The sequence below is a fragment of the Corvus brachyrhynchos genome, unplaced genomic scaffold (genome assembly GCF_000691975.1).
Source record: "Corvus brachyrhynchos isolate BGI_N302 unplaced genomic scaffold, ASM69197v1 scaffold115, whole genome shotgun sequence".
Taxonomy (NCBI): domain Eukaryota; kingdom Metazoa; phylum Chordata; class Aves; order Passeriformes; family Corvidae; genus Corvus; species Corvus brachyrhynchos.
In genome coordinates, this window is record NW_008239553.1 from 24,577,343 (window position 1) to 24,590,912 (window position 13,570).

The 13,570-nt window shown below is 53.1% G+C and overlaps 1 protein-coding gene across 1 annotated transcript in view; it reads right to left on the minus strand.

The window, feature by feature from the left end:
* Positions 1–6: 6 nt before the first annotated feature.
* Positions 7–13,570, minus strand: part of ISM2 (isthmin 2) — an 18,902-nt gene continuing 5,338 nt past the window's right edge. Inside the window, exons 2-6 of the mRNA XM_008639796.2 lie at positions 4,018–4,278; positions 3,153–3,528; positions 2,219–2,359; positions 1,629–1,706; positions 7–1,158 (exon numbers count right to left, since the gene is read on the minus strand). Of these exons, the coding sequence (XP_008638018.2) occupies positions 641–1,158; positions 1,629–1,706; positions 2,219–2,359; positions 3,153–3,528; positions 4,018–4,278 (1,374 nt within the window). The 3' untranslated portion in view covers positions 7–640. The remainder of the gene's footprint in view (positions 1,159–1,628; positions 1,707–2,218; positions 2,360–3,152; positions 3,529–4,017; positions 4,279–13,570) is intronic.

Sequence of the window (13,570 nt, forward strand, 5' to 3'; positions counted from 1 at the left end):
CCCAGGCAGCCAGTCTCCTCCTGCCCCACAAACCCCTTCCCCGGACCCATGGACCCTTCTAAGTCCTTCCCTGCTCCTTCCCAACTGTGCACACACAAACCCAAGAATAGGGGAGGCCCTGCTCTGTATGTGTGGCTGGGACAGCCCTGCACTCTCCAGGAAGACCTATCCCCCGTTTCAGACATAAACCAGCATGTGCCAGGGCAGGTGTACAGACAAGGGCAGGCAGCCATGCCTGCAGCAGCTCCTCAGATGTGGCGTGAAGCCAGCAGGAGCTGAGCCCACTTCACCCTGTGCTCAGCTTACAGGCTGTGTTGAAAGGTCATAGAGAATAAAAGCAGACAGGAGCAGCCCCTTGTTCCCTTCATACCTCCCAGCCCCTGCTGCTCCCCACATGCCAGGCCAGGAGCCCTGGACTGCAGGACTGCCCTGGGTGGCATGGCAGGCACTGCACCACAATAACCTCCAGCACCCTCAGAAATCAGAGGGGGACTGAGACACCTCTCTGAGGGGATGAGACAGATGGCGCATCCTCCCCGTTTTGCCTGGCACCACTGACCCATGAGCAGGGTCAGGGCTGGCCAGGCTGCGCAGGGCTGCAAGCCAGTGGTGGTCGTGGCACCTTGGAGAGTGGCTGTGGCTAGTACTCCTTGGCCTCCTGCAGCTGGGAGAGGTACTCCTCCTCGGTGGGGTTGTCAGCACACCGTTGCCCATTGTTGGGGGGCCGGACGGCGTGATACCGGCTCCAGTCGCCCTTGCAGAGGATCCAGGGCAGCATGTCCACCTTGTAGTGCAGCTCCGGGGAGAACTCGGTGCTGATGAGGTTGGGGACACCGGCCCCCTTGCCACGGGTGATGAGGCGGGTGTGCTCATCATAGCAGCAGTGCTGGGCAGCCAGGGTGGTGCTGTCAAGGGAGAGCATGGAGCGCAGGCAGAAGCGTGCCGTCGGCTTGTAGATGTCCAGGCGCTCCTTGGGGCCGCTGGCATCCCGCCATCGGAAGCTCTTGCCCTGCTGCTCATCCCGCAGGTTGACGGCACTGTAGACGGCCTCCAGAGGGTAGGAGCAGGGGCAGCTGGGCAGGTCCGTCAGCACCTTGCTCAGGTACTTGGTGAGGAAGTCGCTCTTGCAGTTCAGCCACTTCTCACAGCTGTCCACCTCTGGGGGGAGGGTACCAAAAGGGTGAGGGCATGCACATTCTGCACCCCACTTTACCCAGCTGCCATTTGCCTGAAGCCATGCCAACACCACCAGTGGAGCCTGCAACCACCAGGCAGGAGCAGCCAGGCTCTTGGGATGAGCTGGAGCCAGGCTCCACTCTCGAGGCAGTGACAGAGGGAAGGGGTTGTGTGCTGGGGCCAGGCTGGCAACATTACCTCATGGTAGAGGGCACGTGGCAGGCTGGCCTCAGTCAGTGAACCATAAAGCAGGACAGTGTTGTACCACAGCTGTGGGAGCAACTGGGTTTCCCAGCATGACCACTGAAGCCTGCACAATGTAGTGGTTTGGGTGGCTTAGGTCTGGACACCAGACACAGGACCCCTTGGCAGAGCCCTGCCCACAAGCCAGCTATGACCCTCCCAAGGTCTGTCACTGAAGCCCCCAGTGCAAGGCAGAGGCAGAGGCTGACCTGAGTTGAACAGCTCTGTGGTGTTGTCGCTTTTGAAAGGTGTCTCCTCTGTGGGGAAGACCATTTCTCCTTCTGCTCCTTGAGACAGAAAAAAAAACAAAACAAAGAGCCTGGTTGAACACCAGGAGGAATGGTGTTTTTTTCCTCTGTATATGCACCAGACACCATCCGTCTCCCAGAGCCTCTCCTGCCACTTCTTTGGTAACATGGCCCTGTGTTTGGAAGGAAGGGCCAGCAGCAAGACTGGCCCAACGGACCTGAGGCTGTTATGTAAATCCCAGTGGATAGAGCTGGCTCTCAATATGTCAGGAGAGGATTTCAAGCTCCCAGTGTGAGAGAAGTGCTAGAAGTCACACACCAAGCCTGATGCCAGCTCTACCACCCCTAGGCCCCACACAACTACCTGGGGAGCCATGAAGCCCAATCATAGCTTCTTTGTGGAAACAAATCCCCATGGTCATTAGCCCTGATCACATCAAACATACCTAATTCTTGAAGCATGAGCAATGCCCAGCCTGCAGCAGTGGGGAACCAGCCCACATCAAAGTCAGTCAGACAGTCCCCAAGGACTGATATGGCCAGGGGCTCACCAGGGCAGCGTGTCAGATCGCAGGTCCTCGACTCCGTTGCTGTGCAGGCATAGCCACAGGACCGGGTCCTCTTCTGGTTGCCACGGCCACAGGTGATGCTGCAAGGGGACCATGGGCTCCACTCCTCCTCATCTTCATAGTCTGTGCATGGCAGGGAAGAGGCAGAGAGTGATGGACCTCAGCAAAGCTTTAGCAGGAGGGGAGACAACAGCCACCTGGGACCTCCTGCAGCTCTGCCTCCATCCCTGACAGGACAGTGCTGCCTGGGGCACAGGGAAGTGCCCAGCCATGCAATGCCAAGGGCCAACCCCGTCCTCGCTGCCAACCCCAGGGAAGCATCCCTGAGCAAAAGCTCTCATTCTCACAACTTTGCTTCCATTCATACCAACCCAAACAGGTATTGCTGCCCATCCCGATCCTCACCAAACCTGCACAACACACTGGCCATGATGCTGAAGCATCATCATGTGTTAGCAAAGGTTGGCTGGTTTTGAAGTCATGGCCAGGAAGCTGCAGGAGGGAGCTGCTGAGGTGCCCTGGCCCATCTGCCATCTAGCCCTCTGCAGCTCCTCTCCTGGGGGGCACCCAGGTCTGTGGAAAAGGCTTCTGGCACTGATGTCACTACAGGGACCTGAGTCAATGGCAGCAGCACTTGTCATAAAACATTTGCACTGTATTTCTCATGTGAGCATGCCTTCGCTAGAGCCCATGCTCCAGTGTGATTACATGCACGGGCAATTCCCGCCAGGACACTGGCATGTCTGCTGGCAGCCCCAGCTGAGTGCTGGCCTTGCTCCTTGGCACGCTGGCTTATTTTGTAAGTAAGAGCTGAGCACCAGCGTGCTGTGATTGCTGGTGCAGGGCTGTGGGCCAGGCAGGACAGGGGAGGGCAGTGCTGGTCTGCAGGGCAGCTGCACATGCCAAGAGAACTCACCGTAATTATATTTTTCTTTAAAGATCCAGTTCTTCTGCCCAGGCCATCGCTGGTCCCAGTTACCTCCTACTCCACTAAGCATGGACTCCTCCTCCTCATACTCTGTTGTGTAATCTTCCTCTTCATCATCATCCTCTTCTTCTTCCTCCCTGTCCCCTACATCCAGGTTGTCATCCTCTTCCTCCTCTTCCTCCTCCTCTTCATCTTCCTCCTCCTCGTCCCCCTCAGCAGGGTCAGTGTATTCCCAGAAGAGGGGCCAGAACAGGTCCTTGTGAGACAACCACTCAGAGGATGTCAGAGACCAGTCATTGCTTGTCTCCTTCAGCAAGTCCATCTCCATCTCAGCCTGAGGATCATCCACCACTTCAATGGTCACCTGGCGGGCAGATACAAGGCAAGGCAGTGAGCTGGGGCACAGCCCTTGGGCAGGCCTACCAGACCATGCACTGGTTCCCAGCCCGAGAGGCCAGAGACACTCTGGGCTGCAGGACCGTATGAGGAGCGCAAATGGTCTCTCCCCATCCAGAGGGACGGACAGAGCGGGAAGCACAGGGTGGCTGGTGGTCACCCACAGGGGCCAACGCCACCCTCAGAAACTGAGGGGTCACCCACATAGTTTGCTCCTGCTCTGTGGAGAGGGGTTGGGGGGGGCCAGGGAAAAGGCTGTGAGCAAATTCCTCAGTCGAGGATCTTCTCCATGCCAGCTATTTGCAGCTGGTAGTCACCAAAAAAACAGGTGACAGTGGCCACACAGACCCTGCTCATGAGATCCTTTCTCTTAAGGAACCAAATGAGGCTGGAGAGCACCACTTTCAGCACAGTGCTCATGCACACTCCCTGTAGCCTTCCCAGACCCACTCCCCACCTGGATGTTGGGGTTCTGGGCACTCAGGTCCACATTGGCCAGCCCTGGCAAGTTCTGCAGATCCAGCATGAACGGCAGGCTCTCCTCCCGGCCAGCAGCACCGGGCTGGGGCAGCGCTGGGCTCCTGGCAGGCTGCTGAGCCACCCCTCTGCGCCTGTGCCGCCGCGGGCCAGCCTGCCCACTCCGCCTCAGCCCCCGTGCCTTGCCCGATGGTGGCAGCTCCTCGTCTCCTGCCGAACGGGGGCTGGATGATGCCGAGACCTGGAGAGGGAAGAGGCAGAGAGAGTATCTCTTGAGGGTGGCAGTGCAGGGCAGGGAGCAAACTGCTGCCCTGCAAGGACGGGTCTGCCCCAAACAGTTCCTCCACCCCATCTTATTGCAGCATCAAGATAGCAATTAACATGTTAATCAATCAAGTTAATACCAAGTGCCCTGTGCTGTGCCAGCACTCAGTCCCGCTGCACCTGAACTTACAGGTCTATTCAGACTGGTACTGCCCAACCCCATGACCACCCTCTCTGCCATCCCACTGCCCATCTCGCCTGGCTTTCCAGTTCTCACTCTCCCTTTTTGGCTATTTCTCAGTCCCTGCAAATGGGTTAACAGCAAGGGCTGCTTCTGGTCACAGAGTTACCGCAGCTCAAGTTTAATAATTTTATGTATTTATATAAAAAGTTTACAACAAGGGCTTTATGACAAAGGGGAAAACCTCACCCAAATAAATAGTTCTGTGGCATTGGTATTAGGGCAGATGACTTCAAGCAACACAGGTTTTATTGAGATTTCTGATGGTGTCCAAAGGCTACCACAAAGAGGGAAAGAAACTGCTGGCAGATATAACCCAGCTACCTTTAGCTCTTCGGGAAAGGGAAGATGCCCAGCCAAACAAGTCAACAAAACTCATGAGTGCTGCCAAAGGCTGGAAGTGCTGCTGCCATTCCAGGGGCACATGGCATTTCGCAGCCAGCCCTCCAGTCCCAGGAGGAGCAGCGGCAGCAGACAGGGAGCCCTGGAGGAGAGGCAGCACCAGCCATCCAGAGGGCCAGGGAGGCGGCCAGCAAATGCTGCCAAATGACTGCGCCCGCTCTGAGTTCCCACGTTCCTCGTCCCGCACTCCGCACTCGGTGCGTACTGGCACGAAAGACCTCGACTCAAGGGGCCAGCAGGCTCCAGTGTGCCCGAGAAACCCGAGATGGGAACAACTGGCAAAGCCCCCCCTGCGGCACGGGCGTCCTTGGGAAGGTCTGCAGGGCCCCGCAGCTCAAGGCTGGGAGCAGAGGTGCCCGACCTCCCAGCATCTCCGCCAGCGGCTGCCTATTTCTGGCTGCCCAGCTGAAACCCCCTTTTGTTCCCAAGCTCTCACCCTTCGCGTCAGCCCAGTCGAGAGCTGTGGGATTAATGAAGAGCATGGAGTGCCCCCTCCCCACGGCGCCGGGCAGGGGGGATGCAGAGAGGCATTTCTACCTGCAATTAGAGCCAGATGGTTTGGGGAAGGACTCCCCTCCCTTTCATCCTGATCACTGGAGCACTTCAAAGGCAGCTGGAGCCTAGCCAGACTCTCATGAGCGCACACAGCCTGTCCCCAGCCCTGTCCCTGTACATCAAAGCCCACGATCCCTCCATCCCCGGGGGAGGGAAAAGAGCAGCAGGGACGCTGCTGGTCCCTTGGCTGCTGCCCAGAGCAGGCTGAACGCAGGGAAGGGCCGGTGACAGACTTCACCAGATGGGCCCGGAGGAGAGAGGGCTGCAGAGAGGAGAGAACCTGTGCTGCCCAGAGAGAGCGTTTGGGGCTTGCCCCTCTCCCTGGCGCCTGGAGGGCTCCTGTGGCACTGCTGGTAGCAAACATGAACAGAAACACCCCCCTGCATGCATCTTCCCCTCCAAGCGCCCTCTGTCCCCATCCAAACCACAAAGGTTTTGGGAAGGATGCATGGGAATGATGCCTGGCTCTGTCTCAGCCCATCTCCCAGGGCCTTAGCCCCTTGCTAAGTCTCCTGTCATGCCCCAGGACTCCTTGGCAGGCCGCAAGGAGCCCAGGTGGAACAAAAATAGCAAGAGGGGCTGAGCAGGCAAACCTAGCCATGTCCCAGTGCTGGCTGCATGACACTGCCTGCTGGTGCTGGGTTTGCTGCCAGCTGCACATGCCCAACACAACCCCTGCACAGGAGACTGGCAACAGCCCTGCAAGGCTGGAATTCCTGCCCAATTTGCCAAGAGCTTGTTGGGCCGGGTAAGCTCACTTCACAGGCAACCCAAATTTAATACACATGGAAAGGGAGGTCTCCTCTTAGCAACAAGATCCGAGCTCACCCAAGGACACCCAAGAGCAAGCAAGCCAGGAACAGACTCAAAGTCTCCAAATTTACACTCAATGCCTAATTCAGATTTTACACCCAAACAAGCTCAAGAAATTCAGAGTACTGTTCCCACAGGGAAAATGTAAAACTGCTCCAGGGGAACTGGCTGCAAGAGTGTTGCAGGGCAAACAGAATCCCCTCAGCTCCCAGATACTCTGGAGGCATAAGGACGACAGGGGTGGCTGCCCTGGATGGCCCAGAGCCCCTCAGCAATGGTCACTACAATGTACCACCCAATGCTTCCCTCCTGTTAACGTCTGCATCTGAAGCTTTGCTGGGCTCAAATTTGTCCCTGCATCAGATGTCCCTCCTGAGTAAGGCTCAGTGCCCTGCCCCAGACAATCAATCCGTGGATTTAACAAGCTCTTAGGAGGCCCAGTGCTCCCTCCAGGTCAGAGCATCTATGGTATCAGATGTGTCTTCTCCAAGTCATCAAGGGTCCCCTGACAGCCATACAAGCAGCTGCCCTTGAGGTTTGCACTCCTGCTGTGTGACATCCACCCTCTCCTCTGCACTGGCCAAGGAGCAGCTGGATAAAGCCATCAAGGCTGGAGCTAAGCCACTGCAGTGGACTAAGGGAAGACTTTGCTTGTCCAGAGGGAACACTCTATTCCACTGCTCTCTATAGAGCACAGGAGAAAGGCTGCAAACCAATGCAGAGCTGGTCATCAGCAGCTCCCTTCTCCTTCCACCATCATGGAAGAACACTTGCTACCACCCCACAGAAGCAGAGTGCAGTGCTGGGAAGCCATTAATGTCTGGCAGCCGAGCTCCAGCCTTCTCCTGCGACCAGCCAGCACCAAGCAAAGGAAAATGCTGAACAAGGAATTGCCACAGCTGCTCCTGCATACACTTGGCATATCCTACCTGTCTGGGAATAAGGATTCCCAGGGCAGGAACCTGAGAGAAACTCTGGGGCAGCACTCGGGAAAGAGCATGCACTTTCCATTTGTGAAGATCGTATTTTGACTGAAGGCTGTAAACCGGCTCACTCCTGCCTACCTACCAGTCCAGGAGCCCTTCCCACCTAGTCCAGGCTCTCCCACATGTAGGACTGATCACCTAAACACCCTGAGGCACAACCTTAGAGGAGATGTTTGGAAGGGGAAGTAACCAGTTAGCAATTCACCCTGGTGTCATGCCTACTTTGTACATAACACAGGCAACAAGGTGTGTGGAAAAGGTGTGGGAAAAGGCCACACATCATTGCTCTAGAGACTAAAGGCTGACATTTTTCCCTTTCTAGTCCATACATCTCTATTAGAATTGCTTCAAAATCTGGAGATGATGAAGAGAGCAGCCACAAAAACATTTCACGGGATGGAAAGACTTTTTGAGTGAAAAACTTGTACAATTCAATTTGTTTGTCATGCTGAAGAAAGAAAGCAATGACTTGGTTTTCCAGTTCTTTAAGGCAGTAATCCATCAGGCACCAGAGACTCTATAATCCAGAACAGAAACACATAATAGGAAACAATGTGCCCAAGTCAAAGCCAGACAAATTTAACTGAGGAATAAGGATCGGGCTTTTAATGCCATAGGTAATTAACCACAGGAACAATTAACAAGAAAAATGACAACTTCTCTCGTGGAGACTGTCAAACCCACGTCACTGGGCTCAACATGAGTACTGCAACTGCACTAGGGAAGAAATTCAAGGCTCTAGTAATTTCTTCTGCTCTTAAAATTTGTAATTTTGCTAGAAATGTCTCTAAGGCTTTGAAAGCCTTAGAAATGTCTCTAAGGTTAAGAAAGCAAATGGCCAATGTTCATGTGCTGCAGCTCTTAACTAAAAATTACTAGAGACATGACATTTCAGATCCTACAGCAGTTTAAAACCTGAAAACATCAACGGACTAGTTCCTGTGCTGTACTGCACTTCGGCAACCAGGAACACCACTACACTGCCACTTAACCACAGGTACTTGTCCCTCCAGCACGTTCCTCAGCATCTCTGTAGGCATCTCAAGTTGCCAGAGCACCCAACAGCAGTGCTCTTTGTAACTACATACACTACTGAGCAGAGCTGCCCCTCATCATGGGGTTAAGCCAATCCAAGTACCTTTGAGAGAACTCCTCTGGCAGCAAAGCACTGCTGGAGGTTGTGCATCAGCAGCCAGTGGAGCAAGCAAGTCACCGGCATAGCACAAGCTCAGAGGATGCAGCTTCTACCCACACCTATCCCAAGCCAATTATAGAGCACATAAACTCATTCAACTTGAACCAAAGAAACCTGTGCACACAGCAGTCAGATCAGAGGCAACATTCAGGCTGTGCTTTGGGCTTGTTAACACTGCAGTGAGGAAAATGACGTATTTGCTAAAGGCCGGTATCACACTGAGCTATAATTATAAGGAATGGGCGCTTTTGTTGCTTAATCATTACTGCTTGTGTTAGGTTTCCTTTGAACAGTTTTACCATGCTGTATTGAAACAAGAAACCACCAGAAGAACTATTGATCTTTTCCTGAATAGACCTTCCTTCTCTTTCCCCCAAGCTCTCTCCAACATTATTTTAAAATCTGTCCTGCAGTCTGTTGCAAACTTGCCCACTTATGAATTAGTCAAGTACAAAATTTTTTCTTTTTTTTTTTTTTTTACCATAAAACTTTTCTTTTTATATTTACCTAAATGAGCTGCAAGGATCTGGAGGAAGTATTAAAAAAATACATCTTTGGATTGAAACTGGGCGGGAACAACTCCAGAGCAGGATTTTACTACAAAGCCATACTATAAAGCTATGGAAGTAGAGAAGGCTGGTTGGTTGCACTAGAAGGAAGCCCAGCATGTCTGGGGTTAGCTCTGGGGCTGCAGTTTGCAGAAAGGCTCATGACAATTTTTGCTGGTGGGACTAGGAGAAAGGAAGGTTCTTCTACTGCTAACAGAACACTGTTGTCTCTTTAAAATAAAGGTTGAACAGCAGGGTAATCACCAGGAACAAATGCAGTGTGCCATGATGCCTCCCTCCCATAGTGCATGCCTTCTCCTCTATGAGGCACTGCTCAAATAAAGGGCTTTTTTAGCCCAGCCAGCTGAAACCACTGCAGCCTCCTGAGGGCTGTAGTTTGATCCTCCTGGCTCATAACCCATCCACCAGCACATAACCTGTCTACTGGCAGTCTTTCAGCCAGATGGAAAATCCATGGGATGCACATTAGGCAAGTGACCTCTGCCAGCCATCAGCTCATCACCCACTTAAGGGATTTCCCAGAGCCGTGACAGAGCACAGCAGCTTCTAGAGGTGTCAAGAGCTGGGTGGGTACCTACGAGATAACAGGGAATGCAAAGATGCTGCTCAGTTCCTGTTACTGTCTTTAAGACCTTCTGAGCCACAACCCCAGTCATCAGACACAACACATTTAGACTTATAGGCAGGTGGCTTAGCAGGAGCTATCACTCAGGATTTTGACATGTGAGCTCCGGAAGATCTGCCAGAGGTAATTTAAACAAGTTAACACCTCCAGTTGCCTCCCTCTTCTTGTGCCCTGGGTTACACTCCTGCCCGCAAAGGGGCTGTGGCACAGGTGAAGAGCAGAGCCATGACTTCCCAACTGCTGTACTATCCGGTCGGCCTCAGGATCAACTTACGTGGGTGCTGGGAGGGGGGGTTATTGGTTTGTTTGTTTGTTTTTGTTGGCTTGTTCTTTTCTTTTAGTAAACACTCCCTTTAGGTTTTAGGAGAGTTCTACAAGTGCTTACAGAACAGACAAGGCACTTGGTTATTACGTGGGCAGATCCTGTTTACGACACACCAGCAGGAGCCAGCAGCAAACTGTAGGCTGTGCAGATAATTATTACGCCCTCATGATTATAATTTTCATGCAGTTATCAAAATACTTTAGATCATACGGTATCACTTTCTTTTCTAACTAGCTTCATCCCAACTGTCTTGGGTAGGGAGCTGCAGGAGGCAGCATCAAAGGCCTCCTCATGTTTCACATTTATTTTCATGTCTCACAGTTGCAACAACTGTAATCTCAAAACTCTTTCCAAGGTTGGTGACTCAGTTGCCCCTGAGGCAGAGCCAGCCCTGGAGCAGAAGACACCACAGCACAGAGAAGCAGCAGCACGCAGCACCATGAGGAGCAAGGACACAGCATAGCTGACTTTGTGCAAGACCAGAAATGAGGAGGTTGCCCAGGCTACTGAGAATGCTCCTTACCATGCATCCCATTGGCACAGCCCAGGCCCTCTCATCCCAGTCGGCTCTCTTGTGGGTGTGCTCATGAGTAACTTGCCCATGGCATCCTCCCACCCCAGATCACTTGTGACATAAGGAGGAAAAGTAGCAGCCTTGCGGCCTTTCACCTCACCATGCCACACTGTTGCCCTCCTCATGCAGATCATTTCACTGGCAGATGCTTCTCTACCATAAATATCTTTTCTCTCTTTAACACTGAGACAAAATTCTTTGTCTGCAAAACTCCCATTCTGCAGACAAAGAAAATGACCTGCTCCTCAGGTAGCCTCCAGCAAGGCAGGATACATGCGGGTCTCCCATGTCGTACTTGGAGAAGACTCTCAAGAAGGTTCACCACAGCTCAGTTTTTCCTCCCCACTTGCCCTGGAGGAGGGACTGGTCTGCTTTCTAGACAGATGAACCACACAGGCCTTGTAGTGGAGAAGCTGGAGCATACAGTTGGCTCTGCTGATACGTCCCAGCACAGCAGATGGGGCTGTCCTCGCACCAGAGACTCTGTCCAAGTGCACAGGTCCCAAGGGACAATTCTTGATGGGTGGTGCCTGCTGCAATGACACCAGCTGGTGGCAAGGCACCCATTACTTGAAGACCTTGAGACTTCTGCTGCAGTCTTGGTATGGGAGAAAGGAGACTGCATGGAGAGGTCCCCCCAGAGAGATGAACAGACACACATCCACACCCTCTGGTGCTCTCTGGCAAATGCTCTTGCTGGGGCACATGGTTTCTGTTAACATAGTTGAGCAGTAATACACATAAGCTCCTAATGCATCAGAGGGAGTCGCTGCTAACTTGTTCCAGCTCTAAAGCCCATGTGCTTCAGTAACCATTAACTTGTTCCAGCTAATGATCTGCATTTGCTAGTCTGCACACCGTAACTCTCCCACTGCTCCAGCTGCGGCTTTCTTGCCTGCCACAGCCCAGGCAAAACTGCAAAAGGAAGAAAACCCCAAACACTGCAAAGCAGGTGTAGAAACTGACAGGACCAGATCAACACCAGCCTCCCCCTGCCTGCTAGAAGAGGTGGTGGAGGGGATCACAGGGCAGGAGGGAGTGCAGGGGGCACCTGCTCCCCTTGTCCCACGCAGGGCGCACAGGCTGCCCCTCCGTGCAAGCAGCAGCACAAGGAATGCAGCCAACCAAACAAATGCAAATCCATCAGGGATCCCTTCAACAAATGGGCACCTGAGCCAGACTCGGAGTATCTCCATGCCCTGCACAGGAAGGCATCCAGGCAGGGATGCTGCATCTTGTCTTCCTGAAGAGGCAAAGCTGGGATGACGCTCAGCCAGCAGCCCCTGCCCCAGGTGCTTGGCTGCAGCTCCCCAGCCTGGGGTCAAGCTCAACTCCTCTCCCCAGCCAGCTTTGACTTTCAAGGAGCCAGCAGCCTTAGCATGTAATAAAAACACACTTTCTCCAGAGGGGAAGGTGTTGGGAACTGCTAACATGAAGACATCTGTACAACACCTTGTCTCGATGGAGGTGCTGCATGGTACGGCACAGTGCAGCTGGCATTCCCTGTGATTTTGGCTGCTGTGGGAATGGCTGCAGGTGAAGGGGAGGGCAGGGAGGGCAGCAGGAGGGAGTGCTAAAGTGGTAAGGAAAAAAAAAGGAAAGAGATCGATTTTCCACGTGGGGCACCTCCCAGAGCACCTCCAGGCCATCCAGCAAATAGTGCCTCCTCAGCCAGCAGGGCCCTGGGGCTCAGCTGCTGGGAAAGAGCTGGGGATGCCTTGCTCACCCTAGGCTAGGGCTGCCAAGGCTGGGATGGAAGGCGGCTCACCTGAAGGGCACGGTACCCATGCCATGTGCCAGTCTCCAGTTGAGCCCTGCATGATAGTGGCAGTGACATGTTCCCACACCTGCCCTGCAGCCCAAATCCTGAGTGCTAGATAAGACCCTGACAGAGCAGGCCAACCATCAGCTCCTAATCCAAGATAAACCCACGCCTCACCACCTCTTCCCTGAGTGCATGGGTGTTTCCTGGCCTTCTGCAGCCAGGTCTCTACCTTGTGCCCATCTTGTGGTGCCAAGGGACAGCAGAAGGCAGCAATTTACCGCATTTTGTTCCCTTTGAAGTTGTATCCTTGCCCTGGAGACTAAACAACCTGAACCTCAAGAGGCATTGGTGCCCTTCATGCCAAGGGCCGCCCAGGACTCAGAGCCAGGTAGGTCACCATTTTTTTGCTGTCTTCATCTCTTAAGTACTGAGATGAAAGCACATCTCAAACAGCTTCTCAGACAAGCCCCCAGAGTCCCTACACAGAAGGAACATGGAGCAACGGAATTGCTTGGAAGCAACACCATGCAGGCTGACATTTACAGCTGACCACATAAAAGCACCAGGCTGCCCAATGAAGGTTCCTTACAAAAACATTCTACCAAAACAAACAAACAAAAAAATAGTCTTTACACTGCACTTTTGCAAGCTTCTGTCTGAAACAAAAACGATTTAACACTGAAATATGCTGCAATCTCTTCCTTGCTCCAGTATATTATACAAAACCTGAGCCTCTGGCTGGTAACATTTGCTTTGAAGGAGCTGGACAGCACGGGTACACCTTGTGGGCCTGCCTGCAGCTCAGACTGTCCCCAAGCTTCCCTATGGGAAGTATCAGGCTTCGTGTTTTGAGGATTATTCTGAGAAGAAGAGTACTTACTGCTACAGTGGACCAGTGTGCACTCCCTGTGCGTAAGACACTGACAAGAGGAAAGTGGGAATTAATCTCTAGCACACTCCCTCTATCACCCCACTGGTCTGAGAAAGATCATGGCTGGAGGCAGGATGAGTCCCCCAGCTTGCCTGTCTTTTGAGGAAAGGGTCTGCACTGAGTCAGACAATTTTGGGAACCCAGAGAGAGTGCAGGGCCATACCCTGTTGGGCGATTTATGCCTAATCTCTTCCCCTTACATGTGCCTTTTACAGGAACCCCTTTGATTATAACAATGGGGACGCAGCAGACCTATTTGTGCAGTGAAAATGGAAGAAACCCCCTTTT